Genomic DNA, 13583 nt, shown 5'->3' with positions numbered 1-13583 from the left:
TCTAGGCTGTGGGTCCAGGCAGGAACCCCTGGATAAAGGATACCCTCTCCTTGGTGTTCTTTAAAGAAGACCACAGATCGGTTTCCTTTTCAGGCTAAGGGCTCAAGGTCCATGGAGTGATGATGATTGTGTTCACAAGTCCCCATCTGTCTGTGTAGACAGAGTGGTTCATTTCACTCATCCCATTAAATCAAAAAAAATTTCAAAGACGTACAAAACTAACTCATTATCACACTATCTCAACTTGTCAAGTAGGTCAAAGTACAGGTGAAACTAGAAAGTCAGCTCAATACTGATTTACTTACTTGAACATTTTAAGTCACAGATTTGTAGCCAACTCTTAAATACTTTTAGGTACCAAAGAGTTCAGATGTCATAAACCCTGGGTAAAGAATCTCTGTTACTCTCTACTAAGACTAGAGCAGTCATCATGCAGAGGAAAACACAAGACAGACTGCACTACCCAGGAGTATTAGCAGCTTAGGGTGGACACATCTCTGCACAATGGGAAGCAAGCTCATTTCTGGGCTCTGGAGCCCTTAACACTCAAGTACTACAGTATCGTGATTCAGGTTTCTGCGGTTTCTTAATGGCTGAGTACCCAGGTCTCCAGAATGTTCCCCCACTTGCTTACTGAGGCCTGATATTTCTTCAAGCAAAGACAAAGGGGTTTCACTGCCCTGCTAGAAATCAGACTTAAAAGGCCAATGATCTTGGAATTGAAACATTGACTTAAATTGGCACCAAGTTATAGATAGAAGATGTTTTTCAAAAAGTGAAACGTCTTTCACTTTTAGAACAAATAAGCGCATTTAGAACAAATAAGCAGGAGAAACAAATAGGCACGGGTCAGCTGAAGTAGGAAAGAGGGACACCATTAAGTAAAGCAAAAGCAAAGGAAGTCTCGAGAGGATGGATGTTTTAAGTCATTTACATTTAGCTTAGAGTTGTGCCTTTTCCCCAAGTCATTTAGAGGCTCTTGTAACCAACAGACAGATAATACATCTTTATAGTATGCTATATCCTGGAGCTAGGGAAGTAGTTTCGTTTGCCCCATCTATTTTAAGTAGATGAAGTTCCGGGGATCCTTGCCTTACCCTGTGGTGTCCCTTAGTGAGTGGCTCTGGCAGCATCAAACATGTCTGGCATTTCTATTAGAATGAAATTTTCAGGGATATATTTAAAACCACTATAGTTATCTCCTGCTAAAACCTTGAAACATTAACTTTAAAAATATCTTGGTTGTATTTCTATAGTTAATGAAGACTAGTTAGAGAGGTGAAATGTCCTAATTTGGGGGATGGGGAGGGGATGCCCAAAATCCTATTTATTTATTTATTTGTTTGTTTATTTATTGGCTCACCTAACAAATTCCTGATGCTATTCAATAGTTTGCAGGAGTGGGGAGAAGGCAGAAGGAACAGAAGAGCAGAAAGATTTCTCAGGACAGAGTGGTCACAGAAAACTATCATTAATTAAGATTTATAATGAAAATAATGTATAACATAATTCAGAAACCAGGAAATCATAATGGAAGCACTGAGATTTCACTCTAGCCTTTGGTAACCTGAAGGGATTGCTGATGCTGCTTCTTATCGTCTATCAGATACACATTATATACCAACTTGTGTTTCTAAAGAAAATTGAAAGAGATATGCTTTTTATAGACCTAAGTCTATGCATGCAGCCTGCTGGATCACACGCACTTCTCTCACTCATTCATTTCCTGATTTTTGCTTCTCCCTTCTGCTACTCTCCTCTTGACCTTTTCATTTGCTAAGCCAAAGCTAGGGGCTGCTGGCCTTGCTATTCAGAGAAATGGCCAGATAATGCACAATTGCTCAGATAATGCTGTGCCCTCCCAAGAGTAACAGTGTTTTGGACACTGTTTTTAAAAGACTGCTGTTTCTGTGCTTTCAGCCTCCTTTCTTCTATCATCAGGAAATAGCTGATGATTCAGGGGAGGCTTGGACCCTGATTTGTTCCATCTCTGGGCTACGCTGTGCTTCATGGATTACAAACACTAAACCTAATGTGAGAGTAAAGTGAAGTGAGCAGACAGAAAACAGCTAGTAAAGAAAAAGTGGGTGTTACAGGTAATATGATCATCTATTTAAAACCCAAGACATCAACTAAAAACTATGTGGACTAATGAGAGGGTCCATTAAGGTGACCAGATACAAACATAGCAAATTTAATCATACCTTAGGAAACCAGGATTCCAGTTGTATTTGTCTTCGAGCTGTAAGATAGTCCTTATTTTAATTGGCCAATATTATAGCAATTGTTGGATAAACAATGGAAAAGATCAATGCAAACAGAGATTCTAATAATAACATTCTTTCTCACCCTAGAGACGAAGCAAATGGGTTTTTTAGTGAAATAGAACCCATAAAAAAATACAACTTTGGCAGTTTTGTTTTTCAAATTCAGAGTCGTTTTTAAGTTTTCTCATTCAAGGGTAATAAGCCTTGTGATTAAGCAGCTACAGGTTTGGGAAAGCCCCTGTATTTTTTGTAACTCTTGCTGTCATCCTAACAGACTATATTTGTTCCTTACGGCTGCCATAATGAAATATCTCTGACTGCATGCCCTAAACAACAGAAATGTTTTCTCACAGCTCTGGAAACTGCGAGTCCAAGAATAAGGTGTCAGCAGGGTTGGTGTCTTCTAAGGCCTCTCTCCTTGGCTTGTAAATGGTTGACTTCTCCTTGAATCTTCACATGATCTTCCCTCTGTGCCTGTGTCTGCGTCCAACTTTCTTCTTCTCACAAGGATACCAGTCAGACTGGATTAGGGCCCACTCCAATGCCTTCATGTTAATTTGATTTTCTCTGTAAAGTCCCTACCTTCAAATATGGTCACATTCTGAAGTACTTGAGGTTAGGACTCCATCATAAAAATGTTGGGGGTGGGTGGGTGGGGGGTAGATACAGTTCAGTGCCTAACACAGACCTACCATAGGATAAGTTTAGGTTCATAAACTTAGCTAAAGTATATGCGATATGGAAGAGGATTAGGAAGTAAAATTCCAAAATTATTTTCTATGCATCACTTAACCAATTTGAAAATGTAATGGGGGAAATTTCATTCATAATAGCAAAACAAATTTAAGCAAACAAAAATAAATAAGTCTAACAAATAACTTGCAAGACTTTCGTGGAAAAAATATGTAACTGTAAAAATAACTATACATGTTTAACTATATAACTATACACACATATGTATATGTACATACACACACACACACTTATTTAGGGAGCCCAAATTTAGCTAAAGTGTATATGACAGAAAAGAGGCTTGGGAATGCAGAAGTCCAAAACTGTTGTCCTAATACCAGAATTAGCCAATTATAAAATATAATCGGGACATAAAAGTAGACTTGAGTAAGTGGAAAATATATAATATTATAACATGCTTGATTGGGAAGACTGAATATTGTAAATACATCAATTTTTCACCCAAACATAAATCCAATGCAATAATAACCAAAACACAATAAGTTTTCAGGGAAATTAACAAGCTGATTCCAAAATTCATCTGGAAGAGAAAATGTACAATGATGATTAACAGAAGAAGAATGATGGGGGCATCCTTGCCCAAACAAATAGCAAACATAGTACAAATCAGTACCCGTTAGTGCAGTGTGGTATTTCTATAGGTAGAGATAAAGAGCTCAACAGAATGAAATAGATCAGAAACAGATCCATGTACATATGCAACTGAATACACACTAAAAGTCAATTTAAAAAGATAGAAAAAGGATGAATCATTTAACAAGTGATAGTATAACACTAACCATCTATCTGGACACACAAAAAATTAGATTTATATATACATATATATCTGTATCTGTCTCTCTCTCTCCATATATATATATATATATATATATATATATATATATATATAAAGACAGGCGGGTCCTGATATATATATATATATATATATATAGAGAGAGAGAGAGAGAGAGAGAGAGTTTTAAAGACTAAACATGAACAACAAAATTATAGAAGTTTTAGGTGAAAATATAAAATTGCTTGATAATTTGAGGCAGAGAAGGCCTACCTAAGGAGATATAAAACCCAGAAGCCATGAAAGAAATTATTGAAAAATATAATTGCTTAAACATTTGTTGTAATTGCTTGAAGAAAATCACCATTAGCAAAACTAAAACAGGAGAAAAGGATCAGAGAAAATGTCAGCAATGTGTATAACACCCAAGTATTTACTAGCCAGAATATATTAAGATTCTACTATCATAAGACAGTAATAAAAGAAAAACTCAATTTTTAAAAATAGGCAAATAGAAATAGCTAATAAAAACATGATGAGAAGCTCATCCTCAGTAGTAACAAAAGGAATGGGAATTGAAAGAACATAATGAGATTCCCCCTAATGTTGTAAAGATTAAATAGAATAATCACATCCAGTACTGGTGGGGCTGTGAAGAAATGGGTAGGCCCAGCTGCTCCCAAAGAATAGAATTGGCTATAAATAGGAACAGCTTTGTTGAATTGGCTTCATTTACCAAAAATATTAAATAGCATGGCCTTTGGCTGAGTAATTTCACTTCTGGGTATTCATTTTATAGAAATACTCATGGGCATAAAGATATTTTGATAAGGATAGTTATTGCAGTATTATTTGTAAAAGAGTTTTTTAAACAACCAAAATATCTATAAACAGGAGAAAAAATAAACAATGGTGTATCTTTACTATGAAATACTTTATAAATAGTAGGAAGTAGCAAGAAGCATAAAAATATATTTTTATTATTTTTATCATTTCCTGTCCTGTATAATTCTGTAGGGGTTTAAAATATTTTAAAATGGATTAATCGAGTAATTTTTTTTAAGGTGGTTCTTTTTAAAATAAGAAAACACAGGTGGAGCAACTGAGTGCAGCAGCTCTTCATTAAAGTCAAATCTCTTCACAAGTGGTGTCATTTAGCTTCTCTATTTCTTGTAAACAACCAGCAGGGGCTTGCGGGGGGGGGGAAGCGAGTTGCTGAATGATCCTGGGCTGTCCTTGTGTCGGAGGCTCTCAGAGATTCTAAACTTTGTGGCAGTCTGAAACTTTTAAGAATTCATGGAAACGGTAGCTGTTTTCTTCTAAGGGCTGCTTTTATAACAGCCGGATTCTTCTCCGGACTCCTGCAAAAGGTAGAAGAGATTGTGTGTTCCCACTCTCCATGGAATGGTGTGGCATGGAATTCCGTTTGTCTGCTTTGCTTGCCTCGGGATCTTAACACAAGCCCCCAGGTAAGTCACAAAGTACTCCTCGCCAGTCTTCGGGGTTTAAGGGCAACTTGGTGGCCTCACCAGCGTATGGGTCAGGGGGGTCCTGTTTCAGAGCTTTTGTTTGCAGTGATTTCAACAGCTCATGTTAACCAATAGAATGAGAGGTTAGACTCACACACTTGGGAGTCAGACAAAATCTGGATTATGATTTACTTTGAGTTTGCCTTTGGGCATCCTCATCCATAAAATGCGGGCGATACTAATAATACAGCCTACCACCTAGGTTTCTGGGTAGGATCAACAAGAAACACTCGTGAAGGGTCTCAAACTGCCTGGAACACAGCAAGTTCCTAATAATTATTATTTTCCAGAAAATGGTAGTGTGGGGGCAGAGCCCCAAAAAGTAGTTTCCAGGCTCTCGGCCTCACGTAGACAGGTGCTGGCTCAGGTAGTAAATGGCCAGCAACTGTGATTGTATGGCCATCAGCTGTGGCTAGTTGGCCGTCAGCTGTAACCAGTGAGCCATTGGCCACTAATATAACTGCTGTGGCTGCACTAGAAGAGAGAGAAGAGAGGAGAGAGAGAATGGGGGCTAGCAAGAAGATGGCGGCTGAGCTGGCAAGCGTGGATGGCGGTTTGCGGACAGTGTGGATCCAGCCTCCAGTGAGAGTATAGTGCCGCCAGAGAGAATATAGTGGTATGACTCCCCTACCTATGGCTCCGTGGGTGTTCCTTTTTGGCCTCACCATATCCTGCGTTCTTATGTGGGGAGCGGGAGCAGAGACCCCACAGGCCTCCCTGCATGACAAATGGCGCAGTGAGCAGGGTCTCCCGCATGACAGGTGGTAAACTACAAAATTTAATAAGACACACTTCCTGCCTGTGAATTCACAGGGTAGTGCAGGAGATAGAAGCATAACCAGATTCACAGCTAAATTCTGCATGTTGTAAGTGCTATGATAGAAATATTCACACCAGAGAAGTACTTAGCTCAGCTGGGAGGAGGTGAGGTCTAAGCTAAGTTTTGTAGGATGAGTTAGGTCAGGGATTGGGGTATGGCGAGAGGGCATGCACGTGGTAAAATGGAGGAGGGGACTTTTGGGGACAGAGGGAGCAGCAGGAACAGTGGCCCACAGGGTGGTTGGGTGGGTGGGTGATGGGAATGTACTGTTTGCGTGGAGGGTAGAAGAGGGAGTGGCTACCAACAGAGAAAGCTGAAGAAGCCAGCAGGGGCCATGAACTCTGGAGTCTGAGCCTTGCTGCAGAGACTTTGAAGGGTTTAAATTGTGTTAAATTTTTGTAGAGTTTTATTTCAAGACAGCTAATTGCTGAGGAAAGAGTGGATTGAGGTACAAGATGGAGGGGCAGAGAGACCAATTAGGTGGCTGTAGCCATATCCCCGTGAGAGAAGATAACAGCTTGAGCCCAGGCAGTGAGGTGAGGGATAATGAGAGAGGGATGATGCATAGTCAGCAGGTAGACCAGGCGGGACCTGGTGACTATATGGAGTGAGGGAGAGGCCGTGTAGACTGGACTCCAGGCTCCAACACAGCGTGAGTGTGAAGCTATAAACTTCATGGGGTCTGAATGAAAAGGGATCTCAGTAGGGACCAACCCAGGCCATTTAGTCACTCCTGTGTGCTCCCAGAGTTTTTGCACAGAATGCTCCCCAGAAGGTGATATTTCACATTGCAGTAGTTTAAATTCTTATCTCCAGGCCAGTGTCTACTCTTTAAAAGTAGGAATGATGTCTTAGCTTTCATATTTATGATAGCAAACACAGTAAACATCTGTTGAAAATCATCTAGTTCTCTCCCTTTACCAAGGGGAAACCCCAAATCTAGGGAACTTAAGTGAGTTGTGGAAAAGATTGAGACCTAGTGGCAGTGATGGGACCTGAACTTTGGTCTCTGGTACTCCCAGGCAGTTGTTCTCTCCACTGCAATGCAAGGAAAGGCAAAACTAAAGCCAGAGCTGGAGGTGGAAGGTAGAATCCTTGGTTCCTCTGGCATGAAGTGACTGGTAAGCACCAGTTTCTCATGAATTTCAGATCTTCTTCCCTTGGGTGTTGAGGGAGAAGTCCTCTTCCTATTATTTCAAATTACCCTAGCTTTAGTACTAGTAATGTTTGAATGAAATGGGCTGTGAGGGAGGCCCTGTTTGCCACTTAGGGGAATTCATTGGCATGTGCACACCTGTAGGTTGCTTTGATCTTATGAGTTTGCAATCTCAGAAACCTGTGATGGCCCTCTGCAGAGAGGCACATGGATACCCAAATTCTTGCTCTACCACAGCCCTACCTTCCACAGCCCCAGACTATTGGTTCAGTCTTATTTCCGACTTTCCTCCCCCGGTGAATCTGCCCTTCCAATCTGGCCAGCCAGAGTTACTAGGCCAGTTCTTACTTTGTGCCTTAGCCCATTCTCTCCTGACCAGTGGCCTGCCAACCAACCTAGAGGATGCATTCCTCCATTTTCCCTTCTCCCTCCTCTGCTTTCCAAATTCAAGCCCCACCCTTCTGTGATTTCCCATCTCTCCAAACCTGCACTCACCTCTGCACTTCTCTAGTATTAATAGCATATACTGCACAATTTAGCAGTATTTTTATATCTTGGGTTGCAATGCTTTTTCATTTTAATCACCTCAGCATGCTTCATGAACCGTCTATGGGAAGAATTTGCTAGAAATGGGGAGCATCCTGGGAGAAAATAGATGCTACATTTAGAAGAAGCCAAGAACATTGATTTTGACTTTGAAGTGTGTGTGTGTGTGTGTGTGTGTGTGTGTGTGTGTGTGTGTTTTGGGGGGCAGAACGGAGCAGGTACTGTTTACTTGGATCTGTTCTCAGGCACGGTCCACAGGAACACCCCAGGGTAATGGTTTTGTGAGTGAGTGCAAGTGATAGACCAGGGAATGAACAGAAATACTTAGGGGGGCAGGGAGTGCTGCTGACATTTGGACAACTATTGTTAATTGTGACCCCATCAGTACCCACAGAATTACGCTGGGCCTTCTTGAAGTTGGTAAATTTGGGGAAACGCCGAGTTGGAGAAATTGGAGGAGTGACTGTTGTAGTTCACATTTCACCCTTAGCCCTTCATCTCCGCTCAGGAAAAAGTGCTGTGCTTCACAGCTCCGCCAGGGGGCAGGAGAGATCACATTACACATACAGAGAATTAAAAAAAAAAAAAAAAAAAAAAATCCCCAAACTTTTCCCCAAAACTGTGTTCCTCCTCATGAAACCGAATCCTCCAGCTGTGGCGTTCCAGGCGCCCGCCCCGACCCGCCGTGGCTCCCGCCCGGAGGCGGCGCCCGCCGCCCGCCGCCTCTCCCCACGCCCCTGCCCGCGCCCTGTGCTGTCCGTGTGCCTTGGACACGCTGTCCCCAGCACCTCTGTCCCTAACCTTTGCCCTGAAGATGAAGCTTTGGCTGCTGCTTGGTCTTCTGCTCGTGCAGGAAGCGCTAGAGGATGGTGAGTGATTCAGACCGGGGCTATCGGGTTTGTGCCATAACTTTAGCCGGGATCCACCCAACCCACGCCGTTCTTCCCCCAGCCCTCCCAGTCCTCCAGCCAGTTTTTCCTCTATCTTCTGACCTTCCGAGGTTTGACCCTGGCGCCACTCCTTGCCACTTGCACCTGCCCCCTCCTAGTAGGGTCTCCTTGCCTCCCTCTTTCCACCTCCCCTGGGAGCTCCTGGGATGGTGGTAGCTACCTCAACCCTTAGGATCCCCAGCAGGATCGCTCCACTGCTCCCAGAAAGCCCTTGGCTGGCAAGCCGAGCATCCCCCAGCCAGCGCCTGGTCCAGCCCCCAGTGTCAACGTGTCGTTCTGGGAGGTGGTGCAGAACGGTGGATCCCTTCCACCTCCATCCAAGCCGCCGCGTTTGCCTCGGGATCTCTGCTTCTGAGGGCGGGTGCTACCTGAGCAAGGCAGTTGCTGATTCTTTTGCAAAATTCTAAGTGTCCTCCTCCTCCTGCCACCCACAATCCTGGATTTGTTTCCCCTTAACACCTTGGGCTTGAATCTCGCAAGATCTGCCTGAGTCTTACTCCAGATATTTCAATGCATTAAACCTCAAAACGAACCCCACCCCCACAGCTGTTCGTGACTGTCCTATCTGAGTGAATCGGAAAAGATGAAGAAAATGCATGTTTGTACAGCACCTGGGAGCCCTCGTGCCTCTGCACTATTTCCAATGTGTGCCGCTGGGCCCACCCTGTTTTGCAGACTCACAAACACATGGTCGGGCGTTTTTTATGTGTGTGAATGTGTTGTTTGTATCTATGTCTATATCCATATTACTGTTAGCATTTAATTGTTTTGCTGGCTCCACTATTTATTTGATTAGTGTTATTTGTACAGTATATTTGGCATCTAGGTGCATCCTGGCATCTTCAGCTCTCCCTTGGAATTCCTCAGCTACATCCACAATTTTGCTTAGTTTTGGTTGAAAAACAGCTTTTGCTGTTATGCAACCTCATGCTGGAGCCAGCTTAACCTGGCTCACATTTTATCCACTACTCAGTCCTGACCAGTTCCTTTCTTTCCATGAAACTAGAAGCATTTGCCAAAATATAGCACATTTTATTTTGCAAAGTCACCAATGGTTGTGGGACTTGAAGCTGAACACGAGGATCCTTAAGCCTGGAGCCTCGCGGGAGAAAGTGTAGGGAGCATTTCTATGGGGGGGCAGCAACAGGTGCTCTTTGCCCAGAGGGGAGTTGGCATAAGTTCATGTTGTAAAAAGTAATATTAAAATGCTCCTGGCAGGTCCTTGTATGTCACTTGCTAAAGTGATGGAAACGTGGTATTTGGTATCATTTTTTGTCTGGCCAGGAGATAGCCAGACAAAATAATTTCAAGTAGTCTACTCACTTGGTTAGACAATCCACCCAGGATTCCTGCCTCAGAGGCTCAGGAAACAGTGTCAGCTTCTGCCTCCTGAATTTTTCTGGCCTGTGTATGCCCAGACCATAAGAATGATTACAAACTGCCTGAATCAGTTAGCATCTGTTTTAGTCCAATGTCATTCACACAATAAACATTTATGAGACAATCAGAGAAAGTTGAACACAGACTAAATATTTTATAAGAGATAATTGATAAATTTTAGGTGTGGTAATAGCACCATGGCTTTGTTTTTAAAGTATATACTTTAAAATATATAGAATAGACTATTTATGAATAAAATATTGAATACGTAATTATAAAAGTAAATCTGCTTTGTTAAATTATATAACAGTTTTCCTAAATCTATTAAGAATTTTTCTTTTTTTTGCTGTTTTGAGTTAGCGGGTGGCTGGCTGGGGCCCAGGAACAGGCCAGTGATAGTGGCTTATTATGGGAAGCTATGCCAGTTTCTGATTGGCAGGTTGAGATATGCTGCATTCTCAGCCAACTGAGGTTTAATACCTGGACACAAGGCCCATGACTCAAAACTGATCCCACGGCCTTTCCACTCTCTGATCATTTCTAGGAGAAGCTTTCTAACAGTAAAATACTTCCCGCAAATGCGTGTTGGGTGTATAGTGCTCTAACCCAGTGATATTTGCCTGGCCTGATTCTAAAATGCTTTACATTTTTAAAAGCAATGTTATTTCTCCTCGTATCAAGTGGGAGCTAGAAGGGCACATATTGGTCTTGTGGCATGAAAGTGAGTCATGAGAATAGTTAATAAACAGTCCAAGACCCCACTTTGAGTCAGCCACAGCTCATAGCACCTGATTTTTCAGCATATGCATGGAATATGTACCACTGTGTTTGTTGACAGGATGCTGCTATTTTTTCCATTAAAAATTATAAAATCACAGGCACTTAACAACTTTTGATTAACCATGTATTTTATCCAATGATGAAGCATAAGGAATGATTTTTTACTGCCGTTTTGTTGATCTTCTGCCAGACCCTTGATCAATGCCAATTTGATCTTCAGTCTATCATTAGTTTATTTTGGATCCTGTGAAAAGTTATCTTTCTGGGAGGACTAAAGAGATTCATTATGATGTGAGGACAATACAGCCAGATCTCTGGAAGGAGAGCAATACTGATGATCCTCTCACCAAGGCTCTGTATCATTTTTGTGTCTCAATTTATTCCTTGGAAAAGAGAGTAAAGACATTCTTATAATGAAAAAAGAATGATGCAAGTTCTGACTGTTAACAAGTGCAAATGAATACTTCAAAGCACTTAGGATTTTGGCCTGTATGTTTGACATACAGAATAATCTGTGATCCTTGGGGCCAAAAAAGTTTAAGGGCAAGAAAGAGACTGTGCCGGTCAGAGGCGTGAGAGAGGCTCTGTAAATCGATGGCTTTCCCTGCACCAGGTTGCAAAGCCTTTACTTTGTGGCACTCACAGTCTAATGGAGAGGACAGATAATAAATAAACGAGTAATGATAAAATTTCAGGAAATGATAAGCAGCACAAAGCATCAATAGTCAGGGCGTATGAATTTCTTAGGGCTGCTGACATACTGTACCACAAGCAGGATGGGTTAGGAAGTTTTATTCTTGCACAGTTCTGGAGGATAGAAGTTCAAGATCAAGCTGTCAGCAGGACTGTGTTCCCTCTGTGACTTTTGGGGTAGGATCCTTCCTTGCCTTTCTAGCTTTCTGCTCGTGGCTGGCAATCCTTGGCATTCCTTGGCTTGCAACTAGATAACCCCAATATCTGCCTCTGTTGGCACTTGGCCATCTTCTCCCTCTGTGTCACTGTCTTGACGTGACATTTTCCTGTGTGTGTGTGTGTGTGTGGGGGGTGTCTTTTTCTAAGGATAGCAGCATATTGTATTAGAGTTTACCCTAATGATCACCTCTTACTTTGATAACATCTGCAAAGACCTTATTTCCAAATAAGGTCATATTCACCAGTACCAGGGGTTAGGACTTCAGTGTATCTTTCTAGGAATGCAATTCACCTCATACCACAGTAAGAGGACGGAGAAGGCTGCAGAGGGGGTGAGAGTATGGTTGATGGGAGTCAGAGGCCTGCCTGGAGGGAGGAAGCAAATGCTGCAGGTGTCTGAAAGAAGACAATCCAAATGCATGGGAAGCATGACAGCTTCCAGGTGTCCTCATGGCCAGCATGGCTGGAGATGTGACAGAGATGTGGCAAAGCTTTGTAGAGCATGGGAAGACACAGGGCTTTATTCGAAATTAGATGAACGCCATGGAGAGTCCTGAGCAGAGGTGTGCCCACGATCTGATTTATGTTTTCAAAGGTCAGTGCTAGGGTGGAAGCCGGGAGCCTACATGAGCTCAATTTTTAATCATCTAGGTGAAGAGTATCTTGGTCCAGGGTGGTTGCAGTGGCTGGAGGGAGAAGAGATTGAGCTCAGGGTCTATTTTGAAGGCAAAGCCAAGCAAATTTGCTGCTGGATTGGACATGGCTTAGGAGAGAAAGAAAAGAATCGTGTGACTCTGAGGGTTTTTGTCCTGAGCAACTGGGTGAATAGAATTGCCATTTACTGATAAAGGGACACTGGGGAAGGAGCCAGTCTGAAGGGCATCCAGAGTTCAGTGTGGACATGTTCAATTTGAGATGCCGGCTAGCTTTCCAAGTGGCAGTGCTGAGTAAGCGATAGGATATTCAGACTCCGAGTTTAGAGGCAAAGTCAGGACAAGAACAAGGCAGCTCTCAGCATACAAATGGTGCTAACACCCAGGGGTCCCTATGAGACCACTTAGAGATTGAGTGTCATTAGCAATTGCATTGCCAGGATGAAGCCCTTGGGACTCAGATCAGGCAGGAAAGGGAGATGAGGAAGGGCTGCCAAACAGCCTGAGGAGTTGTCAGTGATGCAGGAGAAAAACCAAGTCAGTGCTGTGTCCTGGGAGCCAAGCAAGTCAAGTGTTTCAACAGGAGAGTGATCATTTCACAATATGTGTCTACAAATATCAAATCATATTGTACACCTGAAACTAATGTTATACGTCAATTATACTTTCATATTTTAAAAGAGAGTGTGATCAACTCTGTTCTAATGGACGTCCTGAAAAATGTTTTAAAGTAAGGCCTTCATCCTGGAATATAAGTGTCTAATTCTTAGAAATTACTGTTTTAAGAAAATGATATTTTTATGCATCTGTACAAGTGCGAAGTAATTGGACCTTTTAACCAAATGACCCATCAGACCTAACTAGATAGTTGGTCAAGCTGGCTGACCATGGAATTGGTCAGCGGTTTATGATAATGACGCTAAATTAAAGGAGACAGATAACGGGTCCCACAGACACCCAGACAGTCCTAGGATTGAGTGACTCCCAAATCTCACGTCTAACTTTTTAAAGAACATTTCCAGAGGCCTCAAAAATATAAGAATTTGTGTTGTAGATAAATAAACG

General features: G+C 42.3%; 1 protein-coding gene across 3 annotated transcripts in view; it reads left to right on the top strand.

The window, feature by feature from the left end:
* The first annotated feature begins 5089 nt into the window (after positions 1–5089).
* Positions 5090–13583, top strand: part of PDGFRL (platelet derived growth factor receptor like) — a 60661-nt gene continuing 52167 nt past the window's right edge. The window contains exon 1 of one of the 3 annotated variants that reach the window (XM_088793341.1): positions 5090–5261. Coding sequence is in view for 2 of the 3 variants with exons in the window: in XM_088793340.1 (XP_088649466.1) it covers positions 8477–8712 (236 nt within the window). In the remaining variant the exon portion in view is untranslated. Of the gene's footprint in view, positions 5262–8461; positions 8713–13583 lie in introns of those variants that run through there. The other 2 variants (XM_088793340.1, XM_019738001.3) reach the window with 2 other exon arrangements.

Source organism: Rhinolophus sinicus, chromosome 16, assembly GCF_057876585.1.
Source record: "Rhinolophus sinicus isolate RSI-liver-muscle chromosome 16, RSI-T2T, whole genome shotgun sequence".
Taxonomy (NCBI): Eukaryota; Metazoa; Chordata; class Mammalia; order Chiroptera; family Rhinolophidae; genus Rhinolophus; species Rhinolophus sinicus.
The sequence above is the reverse complement of the archived record's forward strand: the minus strand, read 5'-3'. Positions and strand labels throughout refer to the sequence as shown.